The 15,317-nt window shown below is 43.5% G+C and overlaps 1 protein-coding gene across 1 annotated transcript in view; it reads right to left on the reverse strand.

The window, feature by feature from the left end:
• The window catches only part of PTPN9 (protein tyrosine phosphatase non-receptor type 9), a 77,916-nt gene extending 65,264 nt beyond the window's left edge, over window positions 1-12,652 (reverse strand). Inside the window, exon 1 of the mRNA XM_026478564.4 lies at window positions 11,906-12,652. Coding sequence (XP_026334349.1) covers window positions 11,906-11,968 — 63 coding nt within the window. The 5' untranslated portion in view covers window positions 11,969-12,652. The remainder of the gene's footprint in view (window positions 1-11,905) is intronic.
• Window positions 12,653-15,317: the final 2,665 nt, after the last annotated feature.

Genomic DNA, 15,317 nt, shown 5'->3' on the forward strand with positions numbered 1-15,317 from the left:
TTGTGTTCCCTCTCTCGCTGGCTGTCTCTATCTCTGTCAAATAAATAAATAAAATCTTTAAAAAAAAACAAAAGTATGCTGGAAATCCTGTATATTTTACTCTTGCTAGCTATATCAATTTTGAGTCCCTGACCTCATCAAAAATACCATTTTCTCTTCACTTTTGGGGTTTTCCTGGCATGGAAGAGCTAAACTCTCAGGGAAACAACTTTTCCCAAATAAAACTGTTTTCTTGCGCTCATGTATTATTTTCAAGGTTTCATGACTTCCTCTCAGTAACTTTTTTTTTCCTTTATGAATCTAAGAAAAAGAAAATCTGTGAATATAGAAAGTAAAAACAAGGGGTACCTGGCTGGTTCAGTCAGTTAAGTGTCTGCCTTTGGCTCAGATCATGATCCTGGCGTTCTGGAATTGAGCCCCGCATTGGGCTACCTGCTCAGCAGAAAGTTTGCTTCTCCCTCTGCCTCCCACCCCACTTGTGTTCTCTCTCTCTAGCTCTCTCTCTCTCAAATAAATAAAATCTTCAAAAAAAAAAAAAAAAAAAAAAACAACAAGGAGGAACCCCCCCATAGGAAAAATTTTCCTCTACTTTTACACTTGGCAAGAATTGAAAAATAAACTCTAGTAGTAGTTTAAGTACAGCCAAAAAAATGGGCAATGTGAAGGTATCATGGGAAAACTATTTAAAAAGCTCTAGTTTCATCCTAGTTATTAGTAGACAAGCATACTATATATGTTTCCCCATTATGCTGATGATTATATATGAAAGATTAAACTCTACATGTAGAAAACTAAAGACTGGCTTTATAAAGGCAAAGAGGAGACCTATGACATTATGAGAGGTACAGCCAGAGGCCTACATGAACCCCCAAGTTCACTAACCCCATTAAAGCATATAATTTCTTTCATAAATAAGTGTACAATAAGGGGCACCTGGGTGGCTCAGTCAGTTGGCGTCTGCCTTCAGCTCAGGTCGTGATCTCAGGGTCCTGGGATGGAGCCCCGCATCGGGCTCTCTGCTCAGCGGGGAGCCTGCTTCTCCCTCTCCCTGCCTCTCTGCCTACTTGTGATCTCTCTCTGTCAAATAAATAAAATCTTAAAAAAAAAAAAAAATAGTACAATAAGCAGCTAGTAACAATGTAGCCCCATCTCTGTAGGAACACTTGTGAATGGCAGAAACCAAGAATGTTCAATCCCCAAAGGCCAAGACAGCTATTTTTGGTGTATATGTATATAGGTATGCCATACATAGAAACATGTAGGTAAAACAGATGAAGTTTACTAGAAAGAGCACTGCATTTAGTCAGAGTTGAGTCCCAGTGCTGTCTCCTTGGTAAATTACTGAAAGCTTCTGAACATCATCCCTATTATCACAAAGACAATCATCCTGAGCAAAACAATACCAGCTTCACACGTTGTGTGAGGAATAATTTCAATATAGTTTCACTCATTCTTCGGTAAATGTATTTTCAACTCTCATAATGTACACTAAGGATGCAGAGAAGATTGAGACCCTGCCCTCACTATGTATAAGAGGTCCTCTTCCTTGGGGGGTACCCCACAATTCAAGAAATGCTTAGAACCAGACGGCAATTCCTTAAAGACAGAGAGCTCCTCATCCTTGTTCAAGAACTTGGTACACAGCAGACAATAAATGATTGCTGAATGAACGAATTGTATTGTTTATAATCCTCTCGGTGGACACTAACATGAAAAGGAGGAGACTGATACATAACAATCACCTCACTCATCTGAGAAACAGAAACACAGAAACATTTAGAGGGGAAATCAAAAACGACACTTCCCATTATGATCATTACATGGCAGGGCTCAGTAGTGTTATGCTTGTCCCATAAAATCCCCCCATCTCTGAAAACCCATGCAAATGGCTCATTTTATCCTCTGGGTTAGTTATGCTATAAAATAATAGACTAGAGGGGCACCTGGGTGGCTCAGTTGGTTAAGTGTCTGCCTTCAGCTTGGGTCATGATCCCAGGGTCCTGGGATAAGGCCCAACATCAGGCTCCATGCTTGGCGAGGAGTCTGCTTCTCCCTCTGTCCCTCACTGCTCCCCCCTCCTCAAATAAGTAAAAGAATAATAATAAATAAATAATAAAATAATAGACTAGAGTTTTTCATTTTTTCAGTACATAAAGTTAATCCCTGAAATCATTATCTGGGGATACACATCTGAATAAATACTAAATGTGTTAACCAAAGACCTATCTTCAACTAAAAAGTAGAACTTGTATTTCTGTTCCTAAGAACTACAAAATCCTTCAGATATAAACTAGGGTTTCTTAACCTTGGCACTATTGCCAGTTTGAGTCAGTAATTCTTGGTTGTGGTGGGCTGTCCTATACATTATAGGATATTTGGCAGCATTCCAGGCCTCTACCCACTAGATGACAGCAGTACCCTCAAATTGTGACAATCAAATGTATATCCAGACATACACATTTGTTTGGGGGGGGGGGTGTTTGAAATCATGGTGGTTGAGAACCACAGAGATAAACAATGGAATGAGAATGTTTTCACAAAGGCTGTAAGGCTGTTTAAGAAAGATACGGAAGACAATATAAGTTGTTATTCTTTGCACTCCATGTATGAGTCATTTTTAGATCAGACTACCTTTTAAAGTTTTATCTGGGGGAAAAAAAGACAATGATGATCAATGCACCTGAAGGTAATCTATAACCTAGAAAGAAGAAATTAATCATTGAACCAATGGATGGTACAGAAAGTGCTAACAGCATAAAATGAGCTACAGGCAGCCCTGCTACCATCTCGTAGATACATTACTCATGCATGGTCAGACAATCTTGAAATCGTCCAGCTCATTGCTACAAAGTCAGATTCTTAATTTTTCTTCCTATTCTTACCTGGAAAACAAATTGTTTCCTGTAACATAGGGAACAAGAATACCATTATCACAACTATTTATTGACCATTTTGTAACTGTAAGGGATTTTACTTATATAAAATAAAACTCCTGGAGCCACAAAGGAAGCTGGGGATTCCTGACGTTTACCAAGAATCACTGCCATCACCTCCCCAAAGGCCCAGGTTTTCCTTGCAAACAGTTCTGTTTAGAAAAAGGCCAGATTTGCATTACTTTTAAATACTGGGATCTCAGCACTTAGTAACATAATCCCAAACTTGTATAGAGCATGCAGCACTTTTTACAAGATGTTACTGATTATAAAAGAAACATATGGTCATTGCAAAGAATCTAAAAAGACTATTTTTAAAAGGATTATTTTAGTAAAGATGTATATAACAATGATGAAATGCAAATGCAAAGGTGAAGATTAGCCAGTTCAAGGAATGAACAAGTAATTCATACATTAATGTCCCTAGAAACCTCAGTACTAAAGTCATAGATGGCTCTCCTTAAAAAAAAATCTGCCCACCAATTCTGAGAATAAATTCTGGTTTCATAATAATTCCATAAGCCCAGTCAGATCTGTGCCACCCGTGCTGGGTAAAAAAACAAGAACTATGCAGTGTTTTGGATGGGTTTGGTATTTCAGAGGAAACCAATACATAAAACAGAAACTGTCTTTCCTAGAGAAAAATGGAATGCTTTTCTTAGAAGCAGAAACTAAAAAAAGTCACTTCTAATCTACTGGTCTCACTATTTTATAATCTAAGAGATAACCAATCTTTAATAAGAACTCTTCCCATGGGCTCTAGAGCTTCTCAGTCTCCCATTCCTGTCCTGCTGCCTATCCCACGCCATCTCAGTTAGGTACTCAAGAGATCTTTTCAACGTCAGATATGAAAGTGCTCATTCCAGTAGGTACAGGCCCTCCAGCACTGAAGAGTGCAGGCTAAATGACCGGTTTGAGGAACATCTGCCCCTACTCCAGAGGAAGAGGAATACAAAACAGGGACTATTCCAGGGGCTCCTGGGTGCCACAGGTCATTAAGCATCCGGCTCTTGGCTTCCACTCAGGTCATGATCTTAGAGTCATGATCTCAGGGCTGTGAGATCAAGCCCCATGTGGAGTCCTGCCTGAAGCCCTCCCACTCAGGGCATTGTCTGCTTGAGATGTACTCCCTTTGCCCCTCCCCCTGCGAAGTCACGCGTGCTCATTCTCTCTGTCTCTCGCAAATAAATAAAATCTTAAAAAACGAAACAAAATAATGACTGTTCCAGAGTCCAGAAAGGACAAGCAAGGAGCTTTTGTACAGAAGTATGCATAGGGGGCACATGTGATAATGACTGATTTGGAAAAAGTTATGGAAGACATCAAGGCAGGATGGTAGAACAAGTGTGAAATGGCTGAAATTGCACTGCAGGTTTTAGTATCTGAAAAATAATCAGAGTTAGGGTGATGGCGTCCAATCTTGACACTGCAGTGGACCAGCCATTCTGCTATGACTTAAATGAGGAACTTGGCTGGCTCATTCGGTAAAGCATGTGACTCTTGATCTCCGAGTTGTGAGTTCAAGCCTCACACTCAGAGTAGAGTTTACTTAAAAAAATAAAAATAAAAATAAATTTTTAAATAAAATAAAATGAGGCTTAATATTTAGAAGACAAAATTGGAATATTCCAACATTACTAAGTCTTTTCCAATACAATAAAGGTATACAAGTCAGAGAAGAGACTCCAATGTACTGACCTACAAGGAGTTTTAACTTTTACCTCTGTGAAACAGTTCAGCTTCTTTTTAAAGCAGGGTCTGTCTTACTTTTCAATTCATTAATTCATTAATAAAATTCAAATTCAATTTTCAATTCAATACATTCAATTCAATTAATTCATTAGTTCAGGTTCCTCTGAGAAAACCTCCAGGTTCCTTAACATTCACAAAAGTCAAGTCCAAGACCCTTGACACCCTCAGAAAATTTAACAGAGTAAAATTCTCACATCCAGATGAGATTTTACCTGATTATTAATTACAATATCAGTAGTGACTGGCAATAACAAAAATAACGAGAATTCTTCATCTTTCCCTCATCTTCTTTCCCTCTCTGGAAGCCCTCTATTTAATATTATGAATCATCTGGTCCTTGACGTATGGTTACTTCTGAGGGGACAGATGACATTTAGCACAGGACATGTGAGGCTGTGGGAAAAGGGAAGTTCTTGGCCACAAGAACCAGGACAAAATCCTTGCCCTTGGGAAAAATGCCAAAAATCTCTTAAGTTCACTGCAAGGCAGTTAAAATTTTAACTTTAGATGATTCCTGTTATAAGAACACAAACCACAGCACGGAATTAGAACAGGTTTTTGAAACTACATTATAAAGTTACAAGATAACTATTTCTTAAAATTTTATTCATTTTTTAAAAAAGATTTTATTTATTTATTTATTTGACATAGAGAGAGAGAGAGAGAGAGAGAGAGAGAGAGAGAGAGAGGAGCGGCAGCGGGAGCGGCAGGCAGAGGGAGAGGGAGAAGCAGACTCCCTGCAGAGAAGAGAGGCCGATGCAGAGCTGGATCCCAGGACCCCGGGATTGTGACCTGAGCCGAAGGCAGAGACGCTTAACTGCTTAACCGACTGAGCCACCCAGGCACCTGTATTCATTTACTTTTTTTAAGCAAGCTCCATGCTGGGCCTCAGGACCCTGAAATCAAGACCTGAGCTGAAATCAAGAGTTGGACACCCAACAGACTGAGCCACCCAGGGCCCCGCAAGATAACTATTTTCTTTTTCTTTTTTTTTTTTTTAATATTTTATTTATTTATTTGACAGAGATAGAGACAGCCAGTGAGAGAGGGAACACAAGCAGGGGGAGTGGGAGAGGAAGAAGCAGGCTCCTAGCGGAGGAGCCTGATGTGGGACTCAATCCCGGAACGCCGGGATCACGCCCTGAGCCAAAGGCAGATGCTTAACCGCTGTGCCACCCAGGCGCCCCAAGATAACTATTTTCTGACATTCATATGAATCATGCTAAGTGATAGTCCCCAGGGTGAATATAAATATTTCCCCCCTTGGGATTAGTTTACCTAACTTGGCTCTAAAATCTTTCACTATTCAAAAACGGAGACTACCATGATAATGGCTAACTTTACTGAGTGCTTACTAGGTACGTGTTCCACATGCATTGGCTTATTAATTCTTACAATAATGCTCTAAACATTAACTCTAAAACAGGAATTTTCTTTAGAGGTTTTGAAAATAAATATTATTTGTTACAGCAACTTTAAAGAAATTCATGAATTATTTTTAATGTGAGAGAAGCACTACACAAGTTATGAAAAGCATCTCTGGTCTAAAATGAAAATATGTATAAATGCATAAGTATTTTAGAAAACTACTCTAATTACTCTATCCTATCAATCACTACTGGGAAATCCATGCAAAATCAAAAGACCCTAAAAAGCTATTGCAGAATTCAAATATCCTTAGAATTCTAGTTGAATCTTTTTTTTATGGTTTATTACACAGAGGGAGTTCTCACAACTTACGCCCAAACAGATGTAACCAGGGAGCCCCACTTAACTTTCTGTAGGTTTTAGACATAGAACAGACGAATTAAGAAATCCTTAATAATCCTTGATGGTCAAGTTAATTTTAATTACATAGCAAATTCAATAAAATTACCAACTTCAGGTCCAGTTACAAATTTAAGTGTATGCTCTAGGAAAGTAAAATTAAGAAAATTAAGAACAGTAAGAATGGAGGTTGAAAACGGCGGTGGTGGCTGCTGTGTTCCAGCTGTCTGGGCTGCTAGGTCAGTCCGGGGCACAGCTGGGGAGCTCCACGTCGAGTGGCACCCACGGCAAGGAGGGCTCAGCTCACATGTGGAAGCCCCTCACCAACTCTGTAGAACTCCCTGGCGTGGGAGTGAGCATACTGAGTGTCTTCCTTAAGTCGCATCACGGAGAGCACAAGAGACCCAAGTTCACTGCCTACCCCATCTCCGAATCAGGTCCAAGCCCTTTCCCTGGGGACACGGTAATCATACTCTATTCCATAACTCTCACGTGAATCTACTTCCAATCAGCTATGAAGATGGATAAAGAGAACCTGGACTACCACCCAGTGGGGACCACAGCACTGGTTTGGACCATGACTACGCGCACAGACCAGAAAAGTCTATGGGACCTTAAGCTCACCTTCCTTAATTGTATCAAAGGATGACCAGCATACTGATCTTCCATCCCTTTGCTTATGGATGCTTAAGGAGATGGCTTAAATAAATAACTCAGACTGGTCCATGGCAAAGAAAAAAAAAATTAAGAATGAAGATGAGTACTGATATGTAGAAATTACCCTTCACACTGCCAAATTTACAATTTTGCCAGCCCATTAAGAAAGGCTTTTATATTTACAGATAAACATTTTTTTAAAAATGCATTCCTGACACAAAACACCTGGCTTTTAAGTTTGGAGAGATAATATTCTTCACATTTGGCTCCATGAATAGTTATTTCTCTTGTACAAAAGATAAAGAAGATAGCAAAAAATTAAATTTTATTTTGACCACACCTCAAAATGGAGAGCTATCAACGCTATCTTAAGGAACACATTTTTGGGGGATGCCTGGGTGGCTCAGTTAGGTAAGCATCTGCCTTCAGCTCAGGTCATGATCCCAAGTCCTGGGATCAAGCCCCACATCGCATGATCGGCCTTCCTGCTCAGCAGGGAGCCTGCTTCTCCCTCTTCCTGTGTTGCTCCCCCCTGCTCGCGCTCTCTCTCACTCTCTGTCTGAAATAAATACAAATCTTAAAAAAAAAAAAAAAAGGAACACAGTTTTTCCCCAGAGTACTTTCATCACAATTTCTTGCATAGACTGGATAATATGACTGTTGACAATACATAGGTCTGAAAAGAGGTTTTCCAAAATTTTTCTTCTGTGCATTTTTTAAAAAAGATTTTATTTCTTTATTTGAGAGTGAGCAAGAGAGAGAGAACACAAGCAGGGGCAGAGAGAGAGAGAGAAGCAGACTCCTGCTGAGCAGGGAGCCAGACGCCAGGCTCTATCCCAGGACCCCAAGATCATGACCTGAACTGAAGGCAGACGCTTAACTAAGTCACCCACATGCCCCTCTTCTGCGCATTTTTCAAACCATATATAAGAAGCATCATCAAAACCAAATATGTACCTATCAATACCCAAACCAACGAAATTAGCTACTACGCCCATGTAGACATCTTAGAGAGTTGACTAACTGCTTCATGAGAGGTTATGTGGTATAATAGAGGGAACATTTGCAGTGGAGGCAGAATAACCCAGATCTGAGAGGAAATCATGGTTCCACCACTTCCTAGCTATGTGACCTTGGGCAACTTCCTTTTCTTAGTCTGAGTTTTCTTATTTGCAAAATGAGGTAATAATTCCAATCTTATGAGGATTAATTGTATGTGAAATGCCCAGCACAGAGCCTGACTCAAAGCAGGAGCTCAGGAAAGTTACTGTTATTACCCAACAACTGTTATTCATGTAAGCCCCTTAAAGGCAAAGCACACTTTCTTGTAACTCAACTGAAGGCTCTGTAATTATCGAGAACTGAGAAAATAAAGGCAAGGAACACCAAAGTTACGAATGAGGATTTGGGGGCGCCCGGGTGGCTCAGCTGGTTAAGCGTCTGCCTTTAGCTCAGGTCCTGATCCCAGGGTCCTAGGATTGAGTCCTGCATCAGACTCCCTGCTCAGTGGGGAGTCTGCTTCTCCCTCTCTCTCTGGTCCTCCCTCCCCCGGCTTGTGCTCTCTCTCCTCTCTTGCTCACTCTCTCTCAAATAAATATTTTTAAAAAATGAGGATTTGGTATAATATCAGTTCAACACATGCCTAGGTAGGAAAGGAGACTATGAAGCAATAATGATGACCTTCAGATGTATATATCAAAATGAACAATATCCTTAGCATATCAAAATAAACAATGTCCTTATTTTTATAAGCCCCTCTGAAAGGAGATGCTGCTGCCTGTGTACAATCCATGTACAGAACCACTCTTTGTTCCACAAGTATTTTCAGAATGTCCACACACTAACTGCCAGTCACTATGCTAGGCAATGTACATGTGATAGTGAGCAAAAGCAGATGCAGTTCCGATCCTCATGGAGCTTGCAGTCATGCAATCCCACAATAGTGTAAACTTGTGATAAGTGATATAAAGGACAATACATGGTACTCTAAGAGCCAGTAACACAGATCTAACCTAACTGAGGAGATCAAGGAAGGCCTTCCTGAGGAAGCAAATACTAAGAGCTGAAGGCTGAGAGGGAGTTAACAGTGGAGGGTGTTTACAGATAGAGGAAAGCAGTTTGTGCAAAGACCTGGTAGCAGGAGAAAACAGCAAGAATACGGGACCAAAAGCCCAGTGTGCCTGGAGGAAAGATGAGGTGTGAGAATTAGCTAGATCACACAGGGGCTGAGGCATTGCAGACCATGTTCAAGAACTCTAACATCCCAAGAGAAATGAAAAGCCACTGCAGGGTTTAATAAATGCTTATTTTAGGGGCAGAGAGGCTGAAGGGAAGATGCAATCAGATTTGCAATTTGCCTTTGCCTTCTGGACTATGAGCAATGGAATGCAAACAGATCAGGTAGGAAGCAAAAGTTCTGTCAGGATATGACAACAGCTTGGGGACTAGGGTGACGGTCATAGTGGAAGTAGATAAATCCAAGAAATATTCAGGAAAATCTGATGATGTGTCTTGTACAGGGGCTGAGGGACAGCAAACTGTCCAAGAAAACTTCTGGGTTTCTGATTCACATGACTGTATAGAAGGATACCTATATTCAGGAGAGATCTGCTCCAGAAACATCTTTAAGGTAGTTATCTACCCCCAAAAGGACCTAAATGCATAAATGCTTTTCACTTTTGCCTGAACATGTGTTAACCCAGTGTGATCCCCTACTTTATTTATGATATGGGGTTCCAAAAGACTTTTTGTTATTTCCAAAAATAAAACTGACTCTCAAAAGAGAAAAATGTTTCCAACACTGAAGATATTTCAAAGATTCTGCCACAAGCTGTGAAATCAACTCCAAATGAGTTCTAAAACTGGTTTGAGCAATGGGGCGGCATTATGGAATGATCGTGTCATTTCCCATGATGACTACTTAGATAAGACTAACACGAATTTGCTGCTGCTTAAACATTTTAAATAAATCTTAACAGTGAAGAGTACTCTTATGTGATATTAAACTAAAATATGAAATTTTATCAGGCATTACAATTGGAATTATGCTACTTTTATGTTTATTTCAACATTTTGAAATGCCTGTAGAAAACCTGACTTTTTTAGGAAAAAGTATGATTTAAAAAAACGCCACATTCCTTGTTTATCTTAGTATTTTACTGTTCCCATCCAGTCCTTGTTAACGCTCATCACATTATTCACTGTAAAAGATTTTTACCAACACACTGGTATATGTATATATTCTATGCAGGGTAAAGCCCTGACTTCATCAATACTTAAATATTTACTTTCTTTGGTTTTAATTTTTTAATATGCACCCTACTGCCATTTTCGTAGTGGAATACTAATGCCTTGAAGTATTAGAAACATAGAAACTCTAAATTTGACTAATCTAAGGAAAAGTGAATGAGTTTTGTCTCTTTAAAAATCAACCTAACACATCACACCTCAGTACTGAAGTATTTCCCTAATTCTGGAAGGAGAGGGGCTCCTTGGCCACCTGCTTGCACTAGGCCCCGACAAGCATTTTATTAACACTCAACTGCAGTTACCAGGATGTTACCACTGCTTGTACAGAGCAGAATTCTTTTTTTTCTCCCATGCTGATTTTATCTCAAGGCGTGAAAAGGCAAGACAGTGGTCTGAGGCCAAATGTGAAAAATGTCATCTCCACAAATCAGGAGAAAAGTCAAGAGCTTTTTAAAAATTAGTTTGTAAAACCAGACTGTCTCCACCCTAGAGACTGTGCTACCAAAAGTGGTCCTTAGGAACAAGGGCTGAAGAGCTTGAAACGGTTCATCTTTTTCTTATTTCAGGGTTTTTGTTTTTCCGTTTTTGGTTTTTTAAAATATGAAATCAGACCATGGCTATATTTGAGCATAGCTAAGGCTGGGTATGGGCAGTGCCAAGAAAGAGACAGTGAAAAGGCTTTAGGGTTCCCAATCTCAGCTAGCAGACTTTCCGATCTTCCTCTGAAGGAGCGGTCCGTGTCTCCCCAGAAGGAATGTGGGGGAGGGAAAGTTACAACGCCCCTGGGCTTTTCCCTTACCCAAACCCCCAGAATGACACCGCAAACCACTTCCTTCTGGGAACTGAAGGTCATAAGCTTTAAGGGACAATGGAGCTCAATGTAGGCTCCAGAAAGATGGAGACAGCGAGATGAGATGGGGGGCAGGGAAGTGGGGGTGAAGGGATGTGCCCAGTCTGAGAGAGCTGAGAGCGGTCCAGGCGAGGGACTTCGGGAGCATGAAAAGGCCTGGATCTTCCAGAATCTGCCTAAGTAGGCCTGCCGCAGCCTGAAGGGCTCATCTGAAAATCTAAGGCATCTGTGTACCCAGTGCCTATCACCACTCTCCTCGGGAGGGGGGATGGTACCCGCAGGAGCCCTCCCCCCAAACTGGGGCTTTGCCTGTCCTTAAAAAAACCACAAACCCTCAAGGAAAGAAGCTGAACATTTATAGGGGTGTAGGGACCAGACACAAGTAGGTGTTCAGCAAATGTCGAGGGTTGGGGGTGGTCAGAGGAGCAGGCAGGCCCCCCGGTCCGAGGAACTTTAATTACCACGGGAATGAGGGGAGGGGGCGATGTGAGGCCCGCAAGCCTCAGGAACAGAAGAGGCCGGGAGCCGCGTCCAGCTGCGTCCCCCGGGTCGCGTGTTGACGGCCTGGGGCGCGGTCGCCGGGGGAAGGGGCACCGGCGGGCCGGGGGCCGTGGAGCGCGCGGCCTCGGGGAGCAGAGGCCGGCCTAGGCCTCGGGGGTCCGGACACACCCACCGCCGCGGCCGGGGCCCCGCTTACCTGCTCCTCCTCCGGGGTCAGCTCCGGCGCCATGTCGGGCTGGGGCGCGGTCGCGGGCTCCATCCCGCCGCCGCCGCCGCCCGGCCGACCGAACGCTCCCGGGAGCGCGGGGAGCGGGTGCCGCCGGCCGCCGCTTCCGCGTCTCCGCGCCTCAGCAGCCAGAGGCCGGCTCGCGCATGGTGGGGCCGGCGGGGCCGGGCGGCCGCGGCGGCCGCGCACGCCGCTTCTGTCTCCTGAAGGAAAAGCTCTCAGAACTGTCGGCTCTCTTCGGGGCGGAAATCCTTTTTTATTTTCTTCGCTCCTTTCCCCGCACTCCCCCTCCTCTCCCGGAAAACAAAACAAACAAACAAAACCAAGCTGCTGGCGAGGAGCTAACAGTCAAGCGGGATTTAAAAAGGAAATAGGAACTCAAGAACTTTCTACGCCAGGAGCGGGGGGTCGCGGCGGAAATTTCCCGAAGGCCGCCGGCCTCCTCGGCGTCCCCCTTCCCCGGCCGCGCTCCCGCTCCTCCAGGGCGTGAGGAGGAGTCCTCGGGGATGCGGGCCCCGGCGACCTGCGCGGCGGCCTCTCAGCCCCGTTCCTCAAAAGCCGAGGCGGCGGGAGGGAGGGAAGAGGAGAGGGAGCGAGGGAGAGGCGCCCCCCTCCGGGCTCAGGGCCAGCGCTGCGGCTGCGCCGCGTCCGCCCGAGCCCCCCGCGGCTCCATTGAGAAACCGAGCGTCTCATTCACAAACAGGCGGCGGAGAGGGCCGGCTGCGCGCGGACGCTGTCCGGGAGGGGGAGACAGAGAGGAGCCCGGGCGGGGGAAGCAGGGGGCGGGGGAGGGGAGACCCAAGGGACCGGCGCGGGGAGGGGCTTCGGCGACTCCCGGCTGCGGGGACAGAACACCGGGGAGAAAGGGGCGTGAGTTTTACGGTTCAGCTCCGTGGAAGAGGAAAAGAATACATTCGTTTGAAAACGAGCTGCTGACGGGCACCTCGCCGGGGTTACTTGCTGCTACCCCCAACGTGTGAGGGGCCCGTAATCCTTATCTAGCTCCATGTCACTTGCGGACTGGAAGACCCTGCAAACGTTGCCGGCGAGGTCCAGGATGTCTGGTGAAGGAACAGACCCTGCTAATCGAGGCGCTCGCGCTCTCTTTCTCTTTGCTGGCCGTATCCTGTAATCCCGCGCCAGTATAGCTGATTTTAGTCCCTCACAGAAGCAGCGACCGATTGCAAACCTCATTCAGGAATCATGTAACCTTTGCAAACCTTGGATTTTCACTCTGGCAATCATAGCAAAAAGCTTGGGAGGGGGGGCGGTTTACAGGATAGTCTTGGAGTCGGTTTGAGAGGCACAGGGAAGGGAGGACTGTCAGCTATGTTGTTGTATCACTTCAGACCGAAAAGAAATATTCCAAAAGGGATCCAGCTAACAAGCAACAGCTAGTCCCAAGGGCCGAAGCAGAGAGAACCAAGGGAGAGGTCTGCAGACTATTGAGGAAGGTGCTCTGGCTTCTGATGCTCCTTCTAGGACTTTACGACTTCACCTCATTTCCGCATCATTGCAATAGGAACTTCAGGTTGCCCTTGGTTAGAAAATTATTGTGCACTGACTTGTCACGATTTCAAATCCGTTTTGAAAGCTTGTTTTGGACAAAGTTATTTGTGGTTTGAATTTGTTTTGATGAAATTGTTTTGAAGTTGGGTATTAGGACTTTCTTATCGAACTCTTGCACCCGGAGTGGAGAGGACCATTACGTCACTGACACCATAGTAACAGCAGTGTTGTCCATCATGTGATGGACTTTTAAACTTTAAAAACCAGGAGGTTTGACCAGTAACTCTAGAGTGTTCAGTTTGGGCAGGGCTACTCTTTGTCAACCTAAATGGCTCTCCAAAGATCTTGAGACACTTTGCTCCTACTGTGGCCAGGCTACTCCCGGTTAGCAGTGGTGTTAAGCTATACAGCAGTCTGAGGAACAGAAGGGATATCTGTTCCGGTCTTGTCCAGGCTACTCCTTGTAGGTAGTGGCACAAGACATGTAAATATTCCTGGAGTGATAACCTTCAGAGTAGCCCACTTTGCCTGCCAACACTGGTGCCATAGACTGCTAGCCACATGCCCCAAGCAGAGAGGGACCAAGGGTAGAGGGACTCTACCAAGAACCAACTGGTAGAAATGCACACATCATCTAAATTTGGACTTCATTTCTTTCATCATCTCTTTGCCTGAAACAATAGTGTAATTAATCTTTCATTGGTTTAGAGTACGTTATATCTTTATTAAGAGACATTATCCTATATGCTACTGGCTTGTGAGATATTATTATAAGTTATAATTCCTGCAGTGAACCTGGGTTGAATTACTGGCAAAGATAATCTCAGTCTCTGAGCATAATTCGCTATGAAGAAAACAAATAACCCCTGGCACTTGGATTCTTCTGTCTCAGGTAGGTCATCACCCCACACAAGAGTTACAGTTTCAGTACTGCAACCAGATACTCCTCTGGATGACAGGCTATTTATTAAACAAGTATATTTTTATGCCATGCACTGGGCTACCGCTGGGGTTTCAACAATGAAGAAAACATGGTCTCTTCCACATGTAAGGATATGGAATGATTCTTGAGTTATATACTGTGAAGTGGAAACAGCAAGACTTAAATAGTGTACATAATGACGTCATTTGTACAAAGAAAAAAAAAGAACATATAAACTTTATACATAGAAAAGGTTTGGCAGGATACACAAAGAAGGTCACTGCGTTTCTTTCAAGTGGGGAAAGAAGGGAGAGAGAGACTTTTCCCTATATGGTCTTTTGTACATTTTAAGTTGTTGGGTTTTATTTTTTAACTTTTTATTGAAGTATAATTCACATACAGAAAGGAGAAAATGTAAGTATACAACATGATGAATTTTCATCTGTATAACCAGCACACAGATCAAGAAATAGAACATTCCCAGCTTGTCGAAGTCCCTCTTATGTCCCCTCCTAGTCCCTACTCTCCTCAAGAATAACCACTATTTGGGCTTCTAACAGCATAGTGTGTCTGTGTTTAAATTTTGCATGTAGGTATACGACCTTTCCCCCCAAATTTTAATAATAACTTAAATATAGTTTTCCTCCCGGAGCAGGCAAATGGCTCTAGTACTAAGCTGAAGAGGGGCACCTGGGTGGCTCAGTTGGTTAATTGTCTGCCTTCCGCTCGGGTCATGGTCCCCGGGGTCTCAGATGGAGCACTGCTTCTTCTCCCGTACTCCTCCCCCAATTGTGCTCTCTTTCTCTCACTCACTCTCTCTTTCAAATAAATAAAATCTTAAAAAAAAAAAAAAAAAGTTGAAGCTGGAGTAGGAAATAGCAGAACCTGAGCGGCACACACCCCTGAGTGGACACAGGGGAAGTTTTGCCTAGTGATCCTCAGGACTCCAGG

This window comes from Ursus arctos, unplaced genomic scaffold (genome assembly GCF_023065955.2).
Source record: "Ursus arctos isolate Adak ecotype North America unplaced genomic scaffold, UrsArc2.0 scaffold_28, whole genome shotgun sequence".
NCBI classification, from domain to species: domain Eukaryota; kingdom Metazoa; phylum Chordata; class Mammalia; order Carnivora; family Ursidae; genus Ursus; species Ursus arctos.